This window comes from Corvus cornix, chromosome 5 (genome assembly GCF_000738735.6).
Source record: "Corvus cornix cornix isolate S_Up_H32 chromosome 5, ASM73873v5, whole genome shotgun sequence".
NCBI classification, from domain to species: Eukaryota; Metazoa; Chordata; class Aves; order Passeriformes; family Corvidae; genus Corvus; species Corvus cornix.
Genome location: NC_046335.1, coordinates 58,164,140 through 58,186,245, shown reverse-complemented (window position 1 = coordinate 58,186,245; position 22,106 = coordinate 58,164,140). Strand labels below are relative to the sequence as shown.

At 51.5% G+C, this 22,106-nt stretch overlaps 2 protein-coding genes across 2 annotated transcripts in view; both read left to right on the top strand.

The window, feature by feature from the left end:
• The window catches only part of ABTB2 (ankyrin repeat and BTB domain containing 2), a 111,753-nt gene extending 109,231 nt beyond the window's left edge, over positions 1–2,522 (top strand). The window contains exon 17 of the mRNA XM_010412576.4: positions 750–2,522. Coding sequence (XP_010410878.2) covers positions 750–947 — 198 coding nt within the window. The 3' untranslated portion in view covers positions 948–2,522. The remainder of the gene's footprint in view (positions 1–749) is intronic.
• An 18,623-nt stretch (positions 2,523–21,145) lies between these two features.
• Positions 21,146–22,093, top strand: LOC104697639 (olfactory receptor 1440-like). Its single transcript, XM_010412598.2, has one exon. It carries the CDS (start codon positions 21,146–21,148, stop codon positions 22,091–22,093), a length of 948 nt encoding a protein of 315 aa, XP_010410900.2.
• Positions 22,094–22,106: the final 13 nt, after the last annotated feature.

Here is a 22,106-nt window from a genome sequence, read left to right as displayed (position 1 = left end):
GATGCTCTTCAGTTTCTGTCATGTCAGACTGGTTTCTTTCAGACCTAAATTTAACAGTGTGCAGTGGTAAAAAGGGGAAACAGCATTCCCTACTGGCCTTTATGTACTTTTCCTTAAATTATTATTTGCACAGAGTTCCCAGGAAGAGGCTGTGTGTGCACAGAGCTTCTTAATATTGAACTTGAGTTTTGTTGCTCTCGTTCCTGACCTTCCCCCACTAATCCTGAACCAAAAGGAGCCAGATCCCAGCCAGAAACCACCTCATGGTGGTTCAGGAGTGCAGCATCCCTGTTCTCCTGCGTTCAGCGCCTCGTTGTAGGGATGAGGTTCCCATCCTGTGACCCATGTCCTGATTGCCCTGAGCTGTGCTCACCATCTGCCAGCACAGTGTTGTTGTGTGCTGTGGCTCAGCCAAACAGGTACCTTGGCCACCTCATCAGCCAGCTGCTCTGCTGCAGGAAGGGAAGGGACTGGAGTGCAGGCCAACAGCCCTGCTGACAGCAGGCCAGCAGGGGAAGGAATTAAAAAAGCCTGGATGTCTCCCTGCTCACACCTGTGCCTGCAAAAAGCACCAGGAGAAATGATCAGACATCAGAGTCCTGCCTTCAGTGCTTTTCCACTGTTACTCCTGTCTTTTTTCTGTCTTAGAAAATACTAAAAGGGGAGAAGCATTAGGAAGGAGAGGCCCGGGGATGTCATGTAGATCTAGGACATACAGAAGGGGTTAATGATCCTGCTGTCTTCCGCAGATTCACAACGCACCAGAACTGGCCTCTTTCTGCGAGGGCTTCTTCCTCAAGCACATGAGCTCCCTGCTGGAGCAGGAGTCGTTCAAGCAGCTCATCTATGGCAGGAACAGCAAAGTGCAGGGCCTGGACCCACTGAGGGACCTGCAGGCAGCCCTGGCTGGCCGCCTGCACTCCGTGTACGTCACGTCCAGGGTGTGAGGCAGGACCGGCGCTGGCAAACCGCGGTGGAGGCGCCGCTGGGGCTGTTTGCCTTCTTGGATCTTCCTGAAAGTGCCCTGGAACCGGCACCCCCAGGTGCTGAGGGAGGGGGAGCTGGCTTCTCTGTGCTGCTGCTGCTGCCACAGGAACAACACTGTCACACAACAACACTGCCACGGCCCAAACACGAGCTGAGCATGCAGGGGGAGAACGCGAACCGCAGAGATTGGCACTGCCCTTTCCACGAGCACAGGGCTGTGGAGAAAGAGGCAATTTAACTAAGCCCAGCACTAATACGTGGGCTTAAGTTCATCCACACAGATGTTTTCGGTGTAAAAAGGCTGCCTAGAAGGAGTTTGCTGATCCTAAAGCCCATCCCACGAGCCATCTGTCTGCACACAAAGTACTTCCCCTCAGTAGTACCAGTGTCTGTACATCACAACAGACCAACAGAAACTTTCCCCAAAACTGTTTGCACCTTGAGAGAGAGGTTTTGTATGTTCAAAGCTGAGTAGAAACTAACACTAACACGGAAATTACTCACTCTTTAAGCCTAATACAAAGAGCTGAGCTGGGGCAGGGAGGGGAGAGTTGGGGGTTTGCGTGTTTTTAAATACGGTTTCACTGTGCCAGTTGTTAATCCGGATCTGTTTTGAGGAGAAAGAAAAAGACTGTCTACCTTTTTGCTGTCAAGGTCTGTCAGTCACTTTCACCTTAAAAACCTGTTTCTGAACATTACGTGTGAGACCTGATGCCACAAAAGACACTTTGTAGAAGGCTCAGGTGTAGTTGCAGGAGCTGGCACTAGGCTAAAAAACTGCCCAGTTGCATAAATAGCAATAAAAGCCTCCCCAGGCCTCCAAAGAGCATCCAGCTCAGTGGTTTGTTCTCTCTCTGGAGCTGGTTGGGATTAAGGAAAGACCTCCAGCTATTCCCACTGAGCTTTGCTAAGCACCCACCAAAAAATCATTTGCCAGGACACTTCATTTGTTGTAGGTGAGTGAACAAGAGGAAGCCAAGTTTTCAGTGGAGAACTATTCATTCATTATTAGAAATCCAACCATTTATTCCTATTGTACCTAAACACACTGGAAAGAGTAGGCTCAGCTGGGCCCAGGCTCCAAAGCACAACACAGACACAGTTTAGGTAAAGGGAAGGAGAAGGAGCCGCCAGCATCTCCCAGCAAATCCATCAAAATCTGACATGGCCTTGCTCCTGAAGGATTTACAGAGGCAAATTGCATGCGTGGATAGGGATTTTCAGTCAGCTGACAGACAGGTTGGTCAGGGCACACTCCCTTTGTGCTTTAGGTACACATCTGCTGAACATCACCAGCTCCAATAACCCTATTTATTACCAGAAAGCCATACAGGGGGGGCAAAATTATCACTGAGAAACGCCACAGAAGGCTTTATTTTGGAAAGTATTTTCAAGTAGCTGCTCCGGCTATCTGTACAAATATGTAGGTCCTCTTTCGTTGCTGTAATATTACAAGGCTTTGTTTAATTGTACATTAATGTTGTCATTTATGTAAATGTACCAGGATTTTATTAACAACGTAATTTTAAAATACAGAGCTGCTGTTATTTATTCTGCTCCTCTAACAGTAAGGAAAAAAAATAAGATTTAAAGACACTTACGTGGAAAAGGCTGTTGCAGTTGAAGCATCTTAAATTGGTTTTGGTGTAAATATACCTAATTTTAGGGATACAGAAGCATTCATTTCCCCTTCCTAGGCTGAGACATTTTTGTGAAGTTAAAAGGTTCCACTTGCATTTTTCCCTAGCTGGAGTAAGATTACCTGCTTTCCATCAGAAAGCAGCAGATGCTAGTGTCCAAAAAAACCCCTGATTCCAGGATTCTTGTCTGCAGCAGGAGAAACAGGGAGGGTTAAAGCAACTCTTATGCCAGAGGTATTAAAAAAACCAAAAAAGCAGGTGGTCCTTCCCTTCCATGTGACCTCAGGATCCCAAAGGTCAGAAGGGCTCTGGTTGGTGCTCTGTGGGAGGATTGATGTCAGAGCAGAGGACTCATCTACGAGGTAAGAAGTATAAAAGTTTAAGAGCAAGAATTTGACCCAGAAGTATCCTTTTTTTTTTCTCTATTTGGGAACCTGCCAGCATAAACAGTGAGTCGTTCTCAAGAATCATGGAATACAAACACCTTGGATTCCCTTTGGAGCACTTTAATAAGTAGGTTAAACAGAAATTCCTTGTGAAACCAGTTGCACAGTGCCTGTGTTTTATAGAGTGCTGCCCCTGGAGCCTGAGAAAGTACCAAAGCAGTTTGCCCAGCTTTGGGGAAGCACAAAACTTTGCTGGCCATAATGACATCATTCCAGGGAGCAGAGGAAATAAACATCTGCCTGAACAGGCTCGATGACTTCCAGCCTAAAAGAAAGCCTTTTTTTGCTCTCTAATAAGGCTTTGCACAGCAGGCAGGCCCTGGCTAATGCAGCAGCACCAGTCACAGGCCCTTCGCCCTCGCCAAATGCTGCCCAGGCAGCCAGACACTGCTTCCTGCACCTGCCATGGCGACACAGCCGAGGGGACGGGCAGGGAGAAGGCAGAAGACTCCCCTGAGGAATGGGGCAGCAGGCTGCTGTCACACTGCCTGTGGCAGAGGAGAGGGCTCCAGAGCTGGATCTGCCTCTCCAAAGGGCAGCGTTGGAGCCTGAGGGATCCTTTAATCCACAGAATGTTGCACTTGGCATTATTTGCTCAAGAAAAAGAAGGGCAGAAAAAAAGGTGTCTTGTGATAGTGATGAAAACTCCCAGCCGAGCAGGGATAAAGGAGCAATGCAGCCCAGGGCTGGAGTCATCTCAGTGCTGTCCCTATTTCCACTGTTCCAGGCACAGGATTTCACCCGGTGGTCCTCTCTCTGTGCTTAGGTCAGGCAGGAGAAGGTTTCCCGTGTCCCTTTCCAGCTCTCTCCGTCCACGGCCCTCACACCCACACAAAGCCTTGCTCAGAAACCACACACCAGGGCCCTCACCAAGACAGGCCTGTGATTCCCAGGTTCACAGGCAAACAAAAATCCAGCTCTGGAAGTTAAAAACTCACAAGGGAGTATCACGAGGGCCAAATGGAAAGGGCACACCGTCCTCCTTCCCCTTTATCCGGTACTTCCCAGACAGCTCCCTTCTCCCTCACGCTGCTCTGGGATGCGAGACCTCTTCCAGCTCACAGCAGCCTCAGCTTCCCTGGTTCTGCTTCCTCCCAGGACGTGGCAGGGGTCAGCTGGCTCCAGCTGTCAGAAGAGCTCAGGGCTCTCCGAGCAGGCAGGATGATTCCAGTGACAAGTAGGTCACATCTCCCCGCCACCTGCAGGGAGCTGCTCAGCCAGACGTGGCTGCCACATTTGCCTCCGATTAGCCACAGGACACCGTCACTGCGGGCAAATGCTGGGCACGGGAGAGGTGGGAGAGATCCTGCTGCAACGGGACCAGCGATCTGGAATGGCCAGACACCGACCTGGAGGGTGTGGAACAGCCCAGGGACTGATGCACCTGGGCACTGTCCTGGCCCCACGCTGGGACAGGCTCACCGGGCTGAGCTTGGCTTAGCCTGGGATTAAAGGCGCGCTCTGCAATTAGTGAGTGGCACACCCAGCTCCTTCCGGCATTCCCAGCCCCATCTGCGCAGGGTTTGGAGAGAGGGAATGGTGAGGGTGTTCATCCCCAGTCCATGGCCATCTCTCTGCTTGTCATGCCTTGGAATAAGAAAAAAATCCTTTCCCTAATGCATCAGGATGTTTCCAGCCCTTTTTTTGGGGGGGAGAAATACAGCTAGAAACTGTAGGATCATAAGGTCTTCCAGGAAAGAAAAACAAGGGCAGAGATGAGGGAATAGGTTTCCAACTAATGATTTCATGGACGTAGGAATGGTTCTTGTATGTTTTACAACTCCCGTTTTTATTCCTGGAATAAATTTAATTTTTTTCCTTTAACAAATCATCTAAATTTGAGAGTACACAGTGCAAAATTAATACATGGAGAGATCATGGAATGATGGAATGGTTTGGGTTGAAAGCCCCATCTCTGAGCCTGTTCTGGGCAGGCTCCTGCCCATCGGCCACTCCTTGCAGGTGGACATGGAAGTGCTGGAGGCGAACGCTGATTGTTTTTCCCTGCCTCTGGCAGTCAGGTCATTAAAAAGACTAATTGACCTCTTCCAGTGGGGAGACATTTAAACAAGAGGTGCCAAAAAGAATTGGAGCTTCTGCACGCTGAAATCTGCAAGTCTCCAAGTTAAAATCCCCCCTGGATGGTCACTGGTGCGACTCCCACGGACTGGTCACCTTGGCCAGGAGTGTCTAATCCTGCTGTCAATGCACTGGGCCAGGATGTCATTTTCATTTCGTGTAAAGACCCTCTGGGTGCCCCCCAGTCACTGGAAGGACCGGACTGGGCTCCCAGGGAACTAATTCCAAGTGTTCTCTTTATGGGAATAGCACAAGAGCCTTTCCTTTGCCCAGAGGAGCTGCAGTGTTTCCCTGTCTGGGACAAAGGAGGTGGAAAACACGCTGGGTCACTGCGAGGGCTTGTATGGAGAGGGGCATCCATGGGGATGGGAGACTTCCCGCTGCAGTTCCCATCGCCCTGCAGGCACGGACAGGCGACGCCGAGCCAGGACAAAGCGATGGTCGCGGCTCATTCCGGGACGAGCGGCCCCAAAAGGGGCGGGGCGGGCCCGGCTCAGGTGTGCGGGGCGGGCCCGAGGGGATTTAAGCCCCGGGAATCGGCCCCGGGAATCGGCCGCGGCCCCTTTTGCTCGTTCAGCGCCCGGGGCGGGTGGCAGCGGCCGGGCCGGGCTCCCCTAGCGGGGCCCACGTGAGGCGCGGGGGCCTCGGGGTCCCATCCTGTACCTCCCTCTACCCCTCCTTCCTCCTGCCCTTATTCCCTCTTTCCTGCCCCCCCACCTCCCTTCTCCCTCGCCTCCTCATCCCCCCTTATCCCCCCGCCTCTTTCCCCTGCAGCCGCGGGGCTCGGGGCTGGAATAAAGCCCAGAGGGCCGGAGCCCGGCGCCCCTGCCCTCGCTGGAGCCCCACACGGGCCGGGCCCCCCCCCACGCAGTACAAAACCAGCGCCGGGGCTCCGGCTTTCCACACATCACACTGGGGATCCCCGGAGGGGGACGGGCCGGTCCTGCGAGTTTGGGCTCAGAAATAAAGCCCGAGGTTCTTTTCTGGGACCAGACTCAGGAGCGCCGTGGCGGAGCCCGGGGAGCAGCGGGGCCGGGCACGGGGCACCGGAGCTGCCTCGGCCGTGCGGGGCCCAAGGCGTCGCTCCGGGGTGGATTCTGTAGGGGACAAAATGAACATTTTGGGGTAAAATCTGGGTTAATCTGCAGGGGAGAGAATGAACCATTTGGGGTAAGAATGAGCTGATCCGTGCTCGCCGGAGGGACCAGCTCGGGCTGGTTCTGTGTTGCTGTGAAGAATTTGCTTTGTGGAAAGAAAGAGGCACCTGAGACTGCCGCGGGAATCCTGGGCTGGAGCCGGGAAGGAAACCTGGTCTGACTGCGGGAATGGGAAGGGGGGGTCAGGAGGGGTCCTGGTCGGTCACTGGAGCCGCCGCCGGGAAGGCGACGTGTAACAATGTATAGCGAGGTGTAAGGAACATATTGATTACTGGATTATCTATAGCGAGGTGTGAGGAACATATTGATTATTGGATTATCTGTAACGAGGTGTAAGGAACATATTGATGACTGGACTATCTAACGATATATAACGATCCTACAACGAGATATATATATATATATAAAATCCTCCATCGTCATCCTTCTCCCAGCCCCGCTGTGTTTTCAGGGTCTTGGGGGCAGAGTTTGGGTCTGGACAAGGCTCTCGGGCACAGGGTGGGATTCTTGGGGTGCAGGGCCAGGATTTGGACTCGATGCTCCCTGCGGGTCCCTTCCAGCCCAGGAAATGCTGCGATCCTGTGCCTCTGAGGGTGAAATAAAGGGCACCGGTGGGGTTTGTGCCCGCTGTGTTCACGGCCCCGCCGGCTCAGGGCGGGTTCAAGGCGCAGCTGCCCCGAGCCAGCGGGACCGGCCGGGGCTGCTCGCTCCCGGTGCTGCCGCCTTGTGGGGAGAGCCCGGCACTGCAGCCCGGAACGGCGCTGGCCACGGGATCGGCGTGGAACAGCAGCGCAGGGAGTGCTGAGGCGTCCCAGGGAATGCTGAGGCACCCCAGGGAATGCTGAGGCGTCCCAGGGAATGCTGAGGCACCCCAGGGAATGCTGAGGCGTCCCAGGGAAGGCTGAGGTGTCCCAGGGAAGGCTGAGGCGTCCCAGGGAATGCTGAGGTGTCCCAGGGAAGGCTGAGGCACCCCAGGGAAGGCTGAGGCGTCCCCTGCCCGGGACACTCGGCAGTACATCCCTGATGAGGCTCATAGGGACAATTCTGGGGCTCAGAAACAGTGACTAAATCCTACGTTTTCAGGGCTTGAGGGGAGACCAAGTCCTGTGTGTTTGGGCTCAGCAACGGAGACCAAGGGCTGCATTTTGGGGGCTCAAAACCGGGCTCATATGGCCAAGTTCAGGCACAGACACTAAGTCCTGTTTGAGGGGCTTGAAACCAGGATCCCTCACACAGCATTTGGGATCACAGAGAGACCAAGTTCTGCATTGTAGGGGCTTGAGGCAGAGACCAAGTCCTGTGTTTAGGGGGTCTTGAAACCAGGGTCTGTCAGCCAGTGCTCGAGCTTCACTAAGAGAGATTTAAGTGCTGCATTCTGGGGGGGGGCTCGAATTAAAGGCCAAGTGCCGTGTTTTGATGCTCCAAGCGGGCTCTTGGGGCCAGGGCGAGTCTGTGTCTCTGGGCTCCGAGTCCTGCCTCAGGCACAGCCCGAAGCCGGGCTCGCCGGCCCCACGCAGCGCTCGGGAGCAGCGACTCAGCGCCGCGTCCGGGGCTGGCGGCATAGCCCGGGGCCGCGTCGTGGGGCCCAAGGCGGGCTCCGGGAGGGGCTTCAGGGCTGGGAGCGGAGCCCGGCCCGGCGCGTCGGGCCCGGCTCGGGATCCCGGGGCTGCCCGGGCGCCGGCAGAGCCCCGGCTCCCCGCGGAGAGCCGGCCGGAGCAGGAGCGGCCAGCGCCGGGCTCGGCCCCAGCGCCCGTCCCGGAGCGGCTCCTCCCGGTGCCGATCCCAAGCCCCGATCCCGCCGGGGGAGAGGCGGCCCCGCCCGGGACCCGCAGCGGCCGCCGGCAGGAGGCCGGAGCCCCGGTCCGGGAGCGGCCCCGGTGCGGCCCCCGGTGCGCGGGGCGGGTCCGGCCCGGGAGAGAGGGGCGGGGCCCCGAGCGATGGAGCCCGCCCCCGTGCCGGGCAGGGCGGGCCCCGGGGCCCGGCGGGGCCGGGGCTCTGGGGCGGTCCCGGGCGGGGCCGGGCGGGGCCGGGGGCGGCTTCAGGGGCGGGGCCGGGCCCGGCTCAGGTGCCGCGGGGAAATGGGCCCCCGCCGCTATTTGCTCCGTGAGAGCTTGGTGGGGTCTGCCGCTGGGCCAGGTGCCCGCGGCGTGGCCCGGGTGAGGCTCTCTCTACCCTCTTTCTTCCCCCTCTTTCTCCTGCCCTTATCTCCCTTTTTCCTATCCCTCCAACTTCTTTCTCCCTCGCCCCCCTCCTGCCCTCTCCCCGCTCCCCAGCCTCCCCTACCCTCTCTCCTTGCTCCCCTGGCGCATCCCCGACCCCCGTACCCCTCCTTTCTCCCCTCTCCCCACTCCGCCTCCCCAACCCGACTCCCTTCTTCTTCCACCTCTACTCCTCTGTCCATCATCCTCCCCCCCCACCCGGCCTTTTCCTTACCCCCTCGTTCTCCCCAACCCACCCTGACTCCTCTCCCTACCCCATCTCATCCCTCCCCTTTCCCTCTTTCCCCCGCAGCCGCGGGGCTCGGGGCGCCGGAGAATAAAGCCCAGAGGGCCGGAGCCCGGCGCCCCTGCCCTCGCTGGAGCCCCACACGGGCCGGGCCCGCTCGGCGGGTCCCCCGTGCAGTACAAAAACAGCGCCGGGGCTCCGGCTTTCCACACATCACACTGGGGGTCACCGGGGGGATTGGGGCTGGGGGTCAGGGTGGGTCCCCGTCTCAGGAGGGAGTCCTGGGGGGGTGGGGGGTGGGATGGGTCCCCTCCGGGGGAGAACTTCCCCACTCCTGTCCCCACCCTCTCCTCCGGACCCCCTTCTCCAGTCCGGGAGGGATGGGGGAGGGGGGGAAAGCACAGGTTCTGTCTGTCTTAGCCCCAAAATGTTCATTCTGTCTGCTGCACATCACATCAGAGTTTTTCTCAAAATCACATAACCGTACATATTATCTCAGGGTTTCCCCATATCTCCCTAGATGGTCCACTCCCGATCACCTCATTTCTACCTCAATATGTTCATTCTCTGCCCTACAGATCTTCCCAAGTTTTACACCCCAAATTTCCTTGCCTACCCCCAGTGACTGCCTCAGTTTATGTCACTGTTCACATTCTCCCTAGAGATTACCTCAAGATTTACCCCCAAAATTTTCCTTAACTGTCCACAACTTATTACTTCATTTGTACATCAAAATATTCATTCTCAACCTTTAGATTATTTCAAGTTTTACCCCCTAAAATTCCCCTACCTGCCCACTACTGATTCCCTCATTCTTCCTTCGATATATTTATTTTCCACCAAGAAGCCTTTCTCAAGATTTATCCCCCATATTTTCCATTTGTCTACTACTGAATAGGCGCCATCTCACCTTGTAGGATTTGTCCCTTACTCCCTCCAAGCCCATTTTAGCCTCTAGGCAGTGATAGTTCACCCCTCTCTGTCTTATGCACACTGGCCAGACCACACCCGAAACCTCTCCTGCTCCCTCCAGGAACGCCAGCCTGGACCATGCAGAGTAACCTTGCTCTCCACAAATGGGCCATTGTTTGGAGGCATTCATCATTAATAGTCCAGTGTCTCACAGTGGTTTTAGCCACAAATTGTCACAGCAGATCTCAGCTACATCTTAGAAACTCTCATGTGAACCATGTGAACAAAAGATGTGATTTGAATAAATTAATTTCTTTCATCTCACTGATACGATTTTGCACAGTTTGTACTCCCTGAACTACTTCTGAAAGTTACACCAAATCTACTCCATTTCTTTGCATACTTTCATTATGTCATTAATTACAGGAACAATTCTTTTTGGGGCTTCCAATTAATTCAGTTGACATTCTACTTTGCAGAGCTTTGGCAAGAAGTCTCTGATTTGCCTCTCAAAAGAGCATAAGGAGAAGCTCAGCAATGCACCTCATCATTGCTACCAAAGATTGTCTACAGGGATTGAGATCCAGCACCACCTGCCCCCAAGACTTCACCATCCTCCAGAGCCTCACAGCAGCTGGGGAGCCCCTGTCACAGCCAAGCACTGGAGAGCCCCTCCCAGAACTGGGAATTCCAACAGGTGCGTCCACCCGCAGGCAAAGAGGCTTCCGACTGTGCTGGGACAGGGCCCAGCTTGGACACTGGGCAGTAAAAAAGGTCACACAACTTCCAGAGCGGGAGCATCTGGGGTCAGCCTCCTTCTGGCTCCTTCCCCAAGCCTGGCCAGGGCTCAGGGAGCAACCCAGGCAGTTCCCTTTGACCATGGACCTCCCAAAACAGCCTTGTCCAGTTTCTAAATACAGAAAGGTCAATCTGTTCTGTTAACGAGCAGATACCTAAATCCTAACACTAATGATCTTGTGTATTTCATGAAGAAGTGGATATAAATAGAACATTTTGTTGCAAGGTTCATCAAGAGCTCAGCTTTGTCTCAGGACCTGTTGTTCAGGCCTTAGTACTTGACCATTACATATCCAGAGCAGTCCAAGTGCTTCTTTACAGGTGTGGCCAAAGCCCCACATACACACGCACACCAAATTTTCCCAGTGTATCAGTAGAAACACCAACAGATTTAATTTAATTTTATTCTTCAGTCAACTGTTTTAAAGTATTTGAACCTTGATAGTGTGCCCCAGCCAAACCATCTTTAGTTATTTTTACTAGAGCCCTCAGAGTGGGACCAGGCTGGAATTACCCTCACTGGCTTCACCTGGCCTTTCCACCTTCAGCTGCAGCACATCAGCCCTAAGAGGGGTTTTCAGCTCCAGTCTGAAGGTTCCAGGAGAGAGGTGGGGTAGGTTTATATCTGCTCCCTGTCCCTTGCTGTCTTGTTGTTTGGATTTCCTGGACTAACTTGGCTGCTGATCACTGGATGGGTTTTGTTGCTGTCATCATCTTGACTTTGCTTGCCTGGATCTGGAGCCCTCAGGAATTCATCAAGGACTGAAAGGTAAACTGTGCTGAATTGGGAAAGAAGAAGCTGAAAAACTAAATACCAAGACAGCAAGGAATAGATAAAAAAGTACTGTGCCCCACTGGATTAAAACCAATCTTATTTTCTGAAAAGTATGTGCAGAGCTCATGGACAAGATAGAGGGACCAATTGAACAATATGTGAGCAGTTGCAAAATGTAATGTACTGTATTATGGATAAGTAGGTGAAATGTGTAGGTAGAGTAACATGTGTAAGCAGTGTAAGATAAACAAGTAAAATGTATAATAAGTAGAGTATTATGTATAAGAAAGGTATTAAGTAAGGCGTATAGGTAGTGTGATATGTGGAAGTTATAAGTAGGTAAAATGTGTAAATAAGTGAACTGTATAAGTAAGTAAAGTGTACAGGTAAAGTATTAGGTAAAAGCTGTGAGATGTGTGAGTGGAGTGTATTTTAAACAATAAGAAGCTTCTCTATAGTCATATTGATTGGTTGTTCAGAAGGCGTGAGTTCCCGCAGTCACACAACTTCCAATGCGGGAGCATCTAGGGTCAGCCTCCTCCTGGCTTCCTCCCCAAGCCTGGCCAGGGCTCAGGGAGCAACCCAGGCAGTTCCCTTTGACCATGGACCTCCCAAAACAGCCTTGTCCAGTTTCTAAATACAGAAAGGTCAATCTGTTCTGTTAACGAGCAGATACCTAAATCCTAACACTAATGATCTTGTGTATTTCATGAAGAAGTGGATATAAATAGAACATTTTGTTGAAGGTTCATCAAGAGCTCAGCTTTGTCTCAGGACCTGTTGTTCAGGCCTTAGTACTTGACCATTACATATCCAGAGCAGTCCAAGTGCTTCTTTACATCTCTACAGGTGTGGCCAAAGCCCCACATACACACGCACACCAAATTTTCCCAGTGTATCAGTAGAAACACCAACAGATTTAATTTAATTTTATTCTTCAGTCAACAACTAATCCAATTAAATAGTGTGCACTTGGACTCCTTTGTGTGGAAGGGTCAATGCAGTTCCTGGGCATTCCTAACTACAAAGCATGAAAACAACCAATTTTGGCACACAAAACGAAATGGAAAAAAATTAGGAGAAATGATACCATAGATTGGAAGGTATTTGCCTGCCTTTGAATGCAGTGCCCCAGAAGTCCATCACCCATTGAAAATAGGGAACACAACCAAGGTGGACAAGAGCACCAAATATTAGACAAACTTGATGCCTTAAGAGGCCACCTGAAAACAGAGGCTAGACAGGAGTAAGGGAATAAAGGTGGGTATTTACTTGAAAGGCCTTCAAAGGTACCCCTGGGGAGCCAGAGGCCACTGCCAAGATGGACCCCAAGATGGACAGCAGGTCACGAGTTCTTCACACCTTTATAGGTTTGGTTCATTTGCATAGCAGGGTTAATTCTCCAATTAAAGCTTCAGTTCTATGATGTAATTCCCCTCAGCTTGCCCCCCTCTCAAAGGCTTTTGGTTTATACTTTTTGGGCCTAGGACAGTCTGGGTGTCCTTGGAGAGCAGGCCTGGAGAGGCTTTGTTATGTTTAACCAAGCATGAGAGCGCAGAAGTGAACAGCTACAAGGAACTTCAGAGTTACACACTGGGCAGTACAGGATTTGAAAAATATTAAAGTGTCATTCTGGAAAATGATTTCTCCAAGTCTCTTTGCCTCATCCCAAGCCTCTCTTCATCCTCAGGGGTCACTGCACTCACTCCAGGGTACTTGGCATGAAAAAGGAGCAAGTGGAGACTTCATGGCTTCCCTGGGATCTTTTCTCCTTTGACTGCCTCTGCCTTGGGCAGCAACCAGTGACTGGGAAATGCTCTCTGGGAATGCAGGGCAAACCAGAGCCCCTGAATGCAGCACAGATCCACCTGCAAGTGGAAGGAGTGTTACCTGTCCCCAGGATCTCCATGGGAATATTCCAACCACAGCTGCAGCATTTGCCAGTCAAGGTATGCAGAACACAGCCACATGAACAAAAACACCCCCTTGCCCCCTGCCCCAAGCAGGGATGCAGCAACACCACCCGGGAAGGGAGCAGAGCTTCCCAGCTCCTGTCCCAAACGCTGACTGCGGCCAGAACCACAAACACAACAAAAAGTTACAGGTTGGAGAAATTAAGGTAGGAAAAACTCTGTGCTTCCCATTCCCTGCCCAGTGTACCCCAATTCCATGCTAGGAGTACACATCACAGCCTTAAGGATACAAACTCCAAGACTTGATATAATTCTTATCTATAAAGGAGCTTCCCAAAGCAATTACTTGTCCCAGCAGAGAGCAAAACCCTCTGCACTCAACCAGAACCAGGGGAAACCCCAACCAAGAGTAAAAACAGACACAGAACATCCAAAACACACTATTTCAGCCCAAAAAGGATCAGGAAAAAAGCCAAATTAGAGCAACCATTGCCTCCTAACTCTTCACAGAGAAAGACTTTGGAATTCTGAGGCATACCCTGGGAGACCCAGAGAGTAACAGCCCCTCAGCCCCAACACCGCTTCAACTGGGGCCACCTAACACTTGCTCTCCAGCATACCACATACTTAAACATCATTTTAATTGCAATGTAGTTTAAATAAATGAATTAAAACGTATTTGCACCCCACTAAAACAGCCCAGGGGAGCCACGCATCAGCACACACCAAACACAAAGCATTAAACACCGGCTCACTGCAGCCTCCCGGCCTTATAAAGCCTCGCCCGGCTCGCGATTGGCCGATGCGCTGAGGTGCCGGCAGCGCTGATTGGACAGCGGGCCCCGCCCGGGAGCGTCAAGTGGGGCTGCAGCGCCGCCTGACCGCCGCCAGGGGCGCTGCCGCAGGGTGTGCGTGAGGCGGGGCCCGGGCCCGTGTCCGTGCGCGGCCCCGGGAGAGCCGGGCCCGTCTGCTTAAACCAGAAGGAGGTGACAGCACAGCATTGGATCAGGGATGTTAGGAGACTCATCAGAATTCGTTTCCCCCCCACCGCCGATCCCTCTGTTTGGCCTCAGGAGCGGGAACAGGGGAGGGTCGCGCGCCCCGCCGTGTCCCCTGAGCCCTCAGAGCGTACCCGCCCGGGCTCCCTTTTAAAATAACTTATTAAAGCTCCTGTGGAAGTCAGCGTTGGGGAATGTAAGAATTTCCTGCTCAGGGAAGTGGTGGTGAAAGGATGTTTGTGATGATACCCTCACGATGTCTAGAGTTCCAAAACATCACAGCGTTTGCATTTTCCTTCTCTGTAGCTCACAGGCACTGAGCCCTGGTTGGCTTCGTGGTTTCTGTGCCTGGGATTCCCAGCTCCCTGCATCTGAAGCCTGACTGTATCAAAGAAGGGGCGATGATGAGTTCCCTTGGGGATGAGCAGGGCGGTGACTCGGCTGCCAGAAGCGAGGATGGTGGAACACAGGAGCTGTCCAGGCTTCCTTCTGCTGCCTGGGCTCTGCTTTTGCTTTGAGCTCCTCTGAGGGCTTTTTTGGGCTTTTTCTGGACTTGTCTGCCGGGAGCTTTTAGCCCTGTGACCACACATGAGATGTAGCTGTGTGCGAGGGCAAGGAGAGGGTTAAAAGCAGCAGTGGGAAATGTCCTTTGGAGGTGGCTGCTGCTTCAGCTGCTGAGAGCTGGGGCAGGCAGCGGGGCTGTGCTGCTGCTGCTGCCCGGGACAGATGTCAGGAGCGTAACCCGAGCTCAGCCCAGCCCAGCCCGACCTGACTCCACTGGTGACGGGGGCAGGGCCCAGGGGATGCTGTCCTGGGGAGGGGAGGGGGTGGGGGCTTCTGTGGGTGCTGACACCACCCTTCAGTAATCCCTCGGTCCCGGCGCCTCTCTGCCTCCAGCAGGAATTAAACCCGGGCACAGCAATGGTGCCAGAGTGGGAGGGAACTTGCAGGGATAGAGGGTTTGAAAATGGTGTGTGAAACCTCACCTCAGACATCTCCTGTCTGGGAAGCTCATGAGCATCAAACACAACTCAGTACAGGCTGAGGCTGGTTTGTTTGTTTGTTTTTGATGTTCTTGGTAGGGTTTTTTTTCTTAACGTGGGTAAAGGAGGTTTAATTTCCTGGCCAACAGGAGCTTTTTTTCCCCCATCTCAGTTCTGTTGTGAGATTCGATGGTTTTGCCCTTGCAGCTTTGTGTACTGAGTCCAAGATTTGGTGCTTTTGTCCACTTCGTGTGTGTTTTCTTCTCTAAATGGCTGTTTGAGCTCTAGGGCATCGTGTTCAAAGGCAAGGAAGTATCTTCTTAACAGCTTAGAAATGAATCTGAATAGGAAGACACGTTTTACAGATAAATCCCAAGTGGAACATGTGACAAAGATAATTTGTTGCAGCCACAGGGATGGATGGTCCCCATACAGCCAGTGCCAGCCTCCGGCCACCCAGAGACTGGGCATCGCCACCCTGGGTGGAAAGGTGGCAAAGCAGACACTTCTAATCAAGTTTTTCTTGTCTGTGTAAGTTTGAGCTGATCAATATAATGTATTTTATTGTTTTAAATAATAGTGTATCCGCCAGAAAGATTTCTAGCAGAGTCTGCCCTCTGAGCCGAAGGGCAAAATTCAATTGAAATGAAATTTTCGTAAGAAAAAGGTGCATTTGTAGAGATTACAAAGCTGAGTCTTCCTTAACAGGCCTGTCATTTTCAAGGGTAATTTCTAGCCCAGGGAACACCGATTTCAATGCACTGCCCACACCTGGGAATCAAGTACTGGTGTCATACAAGAATGTTAACACAATATTCCCAGGTTGTGATGGAAACCTAGGTCATGAAGTTGGTTTTTTTGAAGGCAAAAGCCAGTGAATCCATGGATCTCTGTGCTGGCCAGAAGTAACTTTTTTAGATGATTTTGCAGATAAGAGATCTAAAAAATGATTCAGCCTTTTCATTGTTTTTGCCCTGTTTCTCTAAGAAAAACCTGTGTTATTTTTTCCATAACTCCATGAAGCAATACATCTGATGTGTTGGGGAAGAGGAGTCTGTTTTTCTAGTGGGGCTGGTTCCTGCTTTTTTAATGGATCTGTTGGAATATTCATGACAAAAGCATGTTTAGAAGAGGGGGAGTCTGCTTGGGTTGTTGGCATGGGGATGGAGCAGCACAGGGAGAATCCAGGCTTTTGCTGGACTTCTCAGAATGGCACTGGCTGTTGGGATATCCCAGGCTGGAAGCACAGAATGTCACCTGGAACATGAATCTTTGAAAGATCAGTACTGGAAATAATGTCACTTGCTTGGGTAGGGGGCTTCCCTCAGTGTTTGGAGGGTGGGAGCAATGAGGGTGTTCACTATCACGGTATCCCACAGTGGTGGGGAGAAGAGAGATAGATCCAGCAGGCAGGCATTGTGCAGCAAGAGTCCTTTATTTAATTATTTTACAACTCTTTTATAGACTTTTTTCTTCATAGTCTAATTGGTCAAAGGATCAGCCAACCCTTGGGGTGATTGGCTAAAATCCTAAAACATCCATTGTCAAAATATTTTCCTACTGTACTATAAACAAAGCTCTGCAACGTTGCAGGTGTTCATAGTTTATAGAACTCTGCTAATGTCTTCCGTGAGAGAGAAAATATCTCACGGGACTGGAAAGAAGCAAGAGAAATTCTTGCTAGCAGCAATATTGTATCCACAGTTCACCCCTGGTCCATGGCCATCTCTCTGCTTGGCATTGCTTGGAATAACAAAAAACAAAAGGAGAATCTCTTGCAAAGTTCTATAAATTCTTTCCAGCCTCTGATAAGGGCTTTGACATGCCATGGTGTCAAAGGAGCATTTAATTCTGTATCCCTTCCTTTCCCGAATGCATTGGGATGTTTCAGGCCCAGTGGGAGGCTGCAGACCGTACCTTAACCAGACTAGATTTGATTTTTCCATACAGCCTGGCTTTACAGCTTCATATTTCCATCTATATTTCTCTCACTCTAAAGGACAGATGTAACTGCAGCCCAACCAGGAAATGTTAAAACAAAAATTATACCTTGCTCCCTGCAGAGGTTAAAGGATTCCCCCATCTGTTTCCCAGCCTAGGCTGTGGCAGGAGCCCATCAGGCTGTGTTTGGACACCTGTGGGTTGGTCTGACTCCCTGAACCTCACAGCTGCAGAAACCTCTCATACTGTCTGCCTCCATTCATCTGAGTAAATGCCTTCTGACTGTGCTGTGGAAACTGGTGAGGTGTGCAAGGTGGAATGTAAATGTACCCAGTGTACCTGGTTATCCTAGAGGGAAACTTCAGGTGTGATCAGTGTCTGATGGAGCCACAGGGCAGTGGGACCAGCCTGTGTGTCTGCTCGAGGACATGTTTAACTGCCCATGTTCTTATCTAAAGTATTTGTTTTTTAGGGAGCCCCGAAGGCTGGGAGATGGAAGCTTTGAAGCTGGTGTCACTCAGAGTTTGAAAACATCAATGTTGGTTTATTGTTCCATTGGGGATCTGCTGAATGTCAGGTGGAACTGTTCCCAGTCCAGTGGCTGTTCCCATCACAGGCAAAGGAAACCTGAAATCCACAGACATCTTTCAGCTTGGACCTTTGCTTCTGTTGGGAAGCAGACTTGGAGCCTGGGGCATTGCAACCCCTATTCCTGCTCAGGGGAATGCCAATTCCAAAGGTATGGTCTTTTTTGATTTTTCTGCACCGTCTGTTTCTGTAAACTGGGCATTTTCTTTCCCACACCAGTAAAAGGCAGCTGGTCCCATTTTTGTTTGGATCTAGCACAGAAGTGGGATCTTTGTCTTGTGCTGAAGGGGCAGTGGGTTGAGCATCTAGTAAAAAGACAGGCTTGAAATTGTGTGGGAAATCCAAATCCCTACAAAGCCATGGGGCTTGATGGGATTCATCCAAGAATCCTCAAAGAGCTGCTGATGTCATTGAAAAACCTCTCTCAATTTTTTGAGCAGTCTTGGGAATCCAGCGAGGTTCCGGCTGACTGGAAGTTGTTCCGATTTTGAAGAAGGGCAGGAAGGAGGACCCTGGAATCTACAGGCCTGTCAGTCTCACTTCAGGGCCTGGGAAAGTTATGGAGAAGGTGATTCTGGGAGGTATTGAAAAATACTTGGAGGACAATGCAGTCATCAGTCACAGCCAGCACAGCTTCATGAGGGGAAGGTCCTGCTTATCAAACCTGATTTCCTTTTATGACAAGGCAACCCAGGGAGCAGCCTGACCTTTTGTCCTGGGGGCAGTTCTGGGCACCACAATATAAGAAAGACATGAAACTATTAGAGAGTGTCCAAAAGAGGACAACAAAGATGGTGAAGGACCTTGAGGGGAAGCTGTATGGGGAGAAGCTGAGGGTACTTGGTCTGTTGAGCCTGGAGGAGACTGAGGGGAGACCTCATGGCAGTTACAACTTCCTCTTGAGGGGAAGAGGGAGGGCAGACCCTGATCTCCTCTCTGTGGTGACCAGTGACAGGACCTAAGGGAATGGCCTGAAGTTGTGTCAGGGGAGATTTAGGTTGGATAATGAGGAAAAAATTCTTCACCCAGAGGGTGGTTGGGCACTGGAACTGGATCCCCAGGACAGTGGGCACAGCACCAGCCAGACACAGTTCAAGAGGTATTTGAACAATGCTCTGGGCCACGTGGTGTGACTCTCGGGGATGGTCATGGGCAGTGCTGAGAGTTGGACTTGATCCTTGTGGATCCCTTCCAACTCAGCATATTCTCTGATTCTCCTGGATTCTTGTAGCCAATCTTAATAGAATCCTGGAATGGTTTGGTTTGGAAAAGACCTTAAAGCTCATCTTGTTCTACACCCCTACCATAGGCAGGGGCACCTGCCACTAGACCAGGTTGCTCCAACCTCATTTTGAACACTTCCAGGGATGAGACAAGTGAGCTGTGGTTTGAGTATAAGGAATTTAGAATGGATAGAGAGGTGATTCATCATCTCTGATGACTGGAACTGCTGATGGATACCAGCTCCCATGGGACTGTGGCCCACCAGCAAGGTCCCTGTCAGCTCCCTGGTGTGATAATGCCAGCCATGGCACTTGTAGAGCTGAAAATCTCCGAAATGCTCAAAAATTTGACACAACAGATAGGGGTTTGCTCTGTGGTTGCTCTGAGGAGTCCCCAAAGCCCTGTGGCTCACTCAAGGTGAGATCATCTCCTGTGGGTAATCACTTCCAAACTCAGAAGCTCAGAAAAGTGATAACAACCTTCTTTGGGCTTTGCCACTCTCCTGGGGCTGCAAGAGTCCCCAGATCCCCAAATTACATAAAAACATCTTTGCTGATGGTGGTATATTTTTAAACTCACCTGCAGAGCACCTTAATATCCACCTTGAAGAGCATCATGAGGGAAGCAGGCAGAGTGCAGAGATGTAGTGGAGGATTATCCTGCAGAACCATGAGCAAGGACAGCGCATGCTGAGCCACCCATCTCCTGTCGTTTTCTCTTGCAAAGCTTTGATTTTCATCTCAGCTCATACCTGGAGGCTCCTGGGCTCATGATACTCTGGGCTTAGCACCAAATCTAGGTGATCTGCAGCGGTGTGTGGTGAGGACACCCCCGTTGGAGCACTTGCTCTGAAGTCTTCTCACTGACCACGAAGGTCTCCTGGATGAGGACTGGAAGCTCTCCTGTAAGGAACACTTAAGGATCTTACCGTTGCTGATATAAGGCATGTCCAAAAGGTGATTTTTTAAGTTACTTTTTTTTCCCCAAAAAAAATATTTTCAGGAGGAGATTGCTCAGCTTTGGGTGTTGCATGTTTTTATTTGAAGACTCCAGGAACAGGGTAAAGAGCTGGGAAAATCTTTTACAGCCAAACCAGTGCATCCAGGAGGGAGGGGAGGCTTCATAGTTAGGAAGTTTTGCATGCCCCTTCTCTGGAAGCATTCAAGGCCACAATCTCGTCTAGTGGAAAGTGTCCCTGCCCATGGGGTGCAATGGGATGGTCTTCAAGACCCCTTCCAATCCAAACCCTTCCAGGATTCTATGGAGAAGACAGACAAAGCAGGCAGTTGGCAGATGCCAACCCAAGGATGAATAATTAATTCTGTGCTTTTACAGCTTTTATCAGGTTTCTCTTTGCTTCTGGGTATGTTGGATGAGCTCAAAGTCCCAAACTGAACACACATGTGGCAGTGCAGGTGGCTGCAGCCACCCTGACTCCTGAGGATACAACCAACACCAAGCTGTGGTGGTCAGGCACTGAAGTTTAGCAACCCACTCTCTAGTTAGGGTAAGAACCCACAAGCCCCCAGTTCCGCAGTTTACATATTTTTATATGATCGGTTTGTGTTTTCCCTGCCCTGTTTTATGTATAAGTTTGTTAATATTAATTTTCCTTAAGTTAATATGTATTAGTTCTAGAACGCGCCACATTACTTGACACCCCATTGGTTCCTTCCCTGAATCCCTCCTATGTGTTAATCTCATTGGTTCCCTTGCTCTCAACTCCGCCTCCTATCCCATATCCTATTGGCTGTATCCCTTATCTCCACCTTTCCTATCCCCACTATAAAATCCCTGGAAACCCTCGGATCCTTGGCTCTTCATCCCTTTCACATGAATAAACCTTCTGTGTGGAATTTATATGAGGAGTCCCTTCTCTCTGCTTCTTTGCCTCCACCTGCGTGCCTTCACACCCTGCTCAGAGGCAGCTCCCTCGGGTGAGGAGCTCCCCCTTTCTGCTTTTTTCATGTGCCGCCGTAAATCAGTCGGAGTGCAGCTGGACCTCCGGGCTCTCTTTGAGCTAGCGCGCAACCTGACACACGCATGGGATTAAAGGCGGCGCCAAGGTAAAGCTACTGAGTTGTGTAACCTAGATCTTCTCCCTGCCTGTACTGTGACTTCTCCCCAGCTCTTTCTCATCGATCAATGCCTGAACTCTTGCTTTAGATCTTGTAGGATTGTCTCCAAGCAGATCCCACTGGAAAGAGGGTTTTCCACTTGGAAGAAATCTCCGGCAAGGAGGTCACTCAGTGAACACGCATGGAAGGAATGGCAGGAAGCAATTGCTCCCAAGCAACCGAGTTCATCTTGGCAGGGTTCCCTGAGGCACCAGCAGCTCAGGTTGCCCAGTTCCTGCTGTTCCTGCTCACCTACCTTGTCACCATCCTGGGGAACCTTGGGATGATTGCCTTGATCAGAGTCAGTCCCCTGCTCCACTCCCCCATGTATTATTTCCTGGGCAACCTGGCTTTTGTGAACCTCTGCACTTCCACCATCATCACCCCCAGGATGTTGGCTGGGGTTTTGTTGGGGAAGAAAGGAATCACCTATGCCGGGTGCATGGCTCAGGTGTTCACTTTTGACCTGTTTGAGATGGTCGAGTGCGTCCTGCTGGTTGTGATGGCTTATGACCGATACGTGGCTGTTTGCCACCCCCTGCTCTACCCCCTTGTAATGTCCCCAGAGCGCTGCTCCCGGCTGGTGACTGGGTCCTACCTCCTGGGGCTGATCAACGGTGTGGGACAAACCATCAGCATGTCCAACTTGTTCTTCTGCGGCTCCAGCGCCATTGATCTGTTCTTCTGTGACATTTCCCTGCTGATCTCGCTCTCTACCTCCAACACCACCCTCAGCCTCAACATCATGAGGACATCATCTTTGCTCGGTGTTTCCAGCATCCTGGTGGTCCTGGTGTCCTACATGGTCATCATCTCCACCGTCCTGAGCACCAGCTCTGCCGGAGGCAAGCGCCAAGCCCTCTCCACCTGTGCCTCCCACCTCACCACCGTCAGCACCTTCTATGGGTCACTGATTTTCATGTACTTAATCCCCAGGTCAGAAACCTCCAGGGGAGGAGATAGATGGGCTGCTGTGCTCTACACTGTGGTGACCCCTATGCTGAACCCCTTGATCTACGGCCTGAGGAACCAGGTGGTAAAGGAGGCTTGGAGGAGACTCAGGAAAAGAAAATCAGCTTGGATGTTTTAACCTTGTGGCCAGA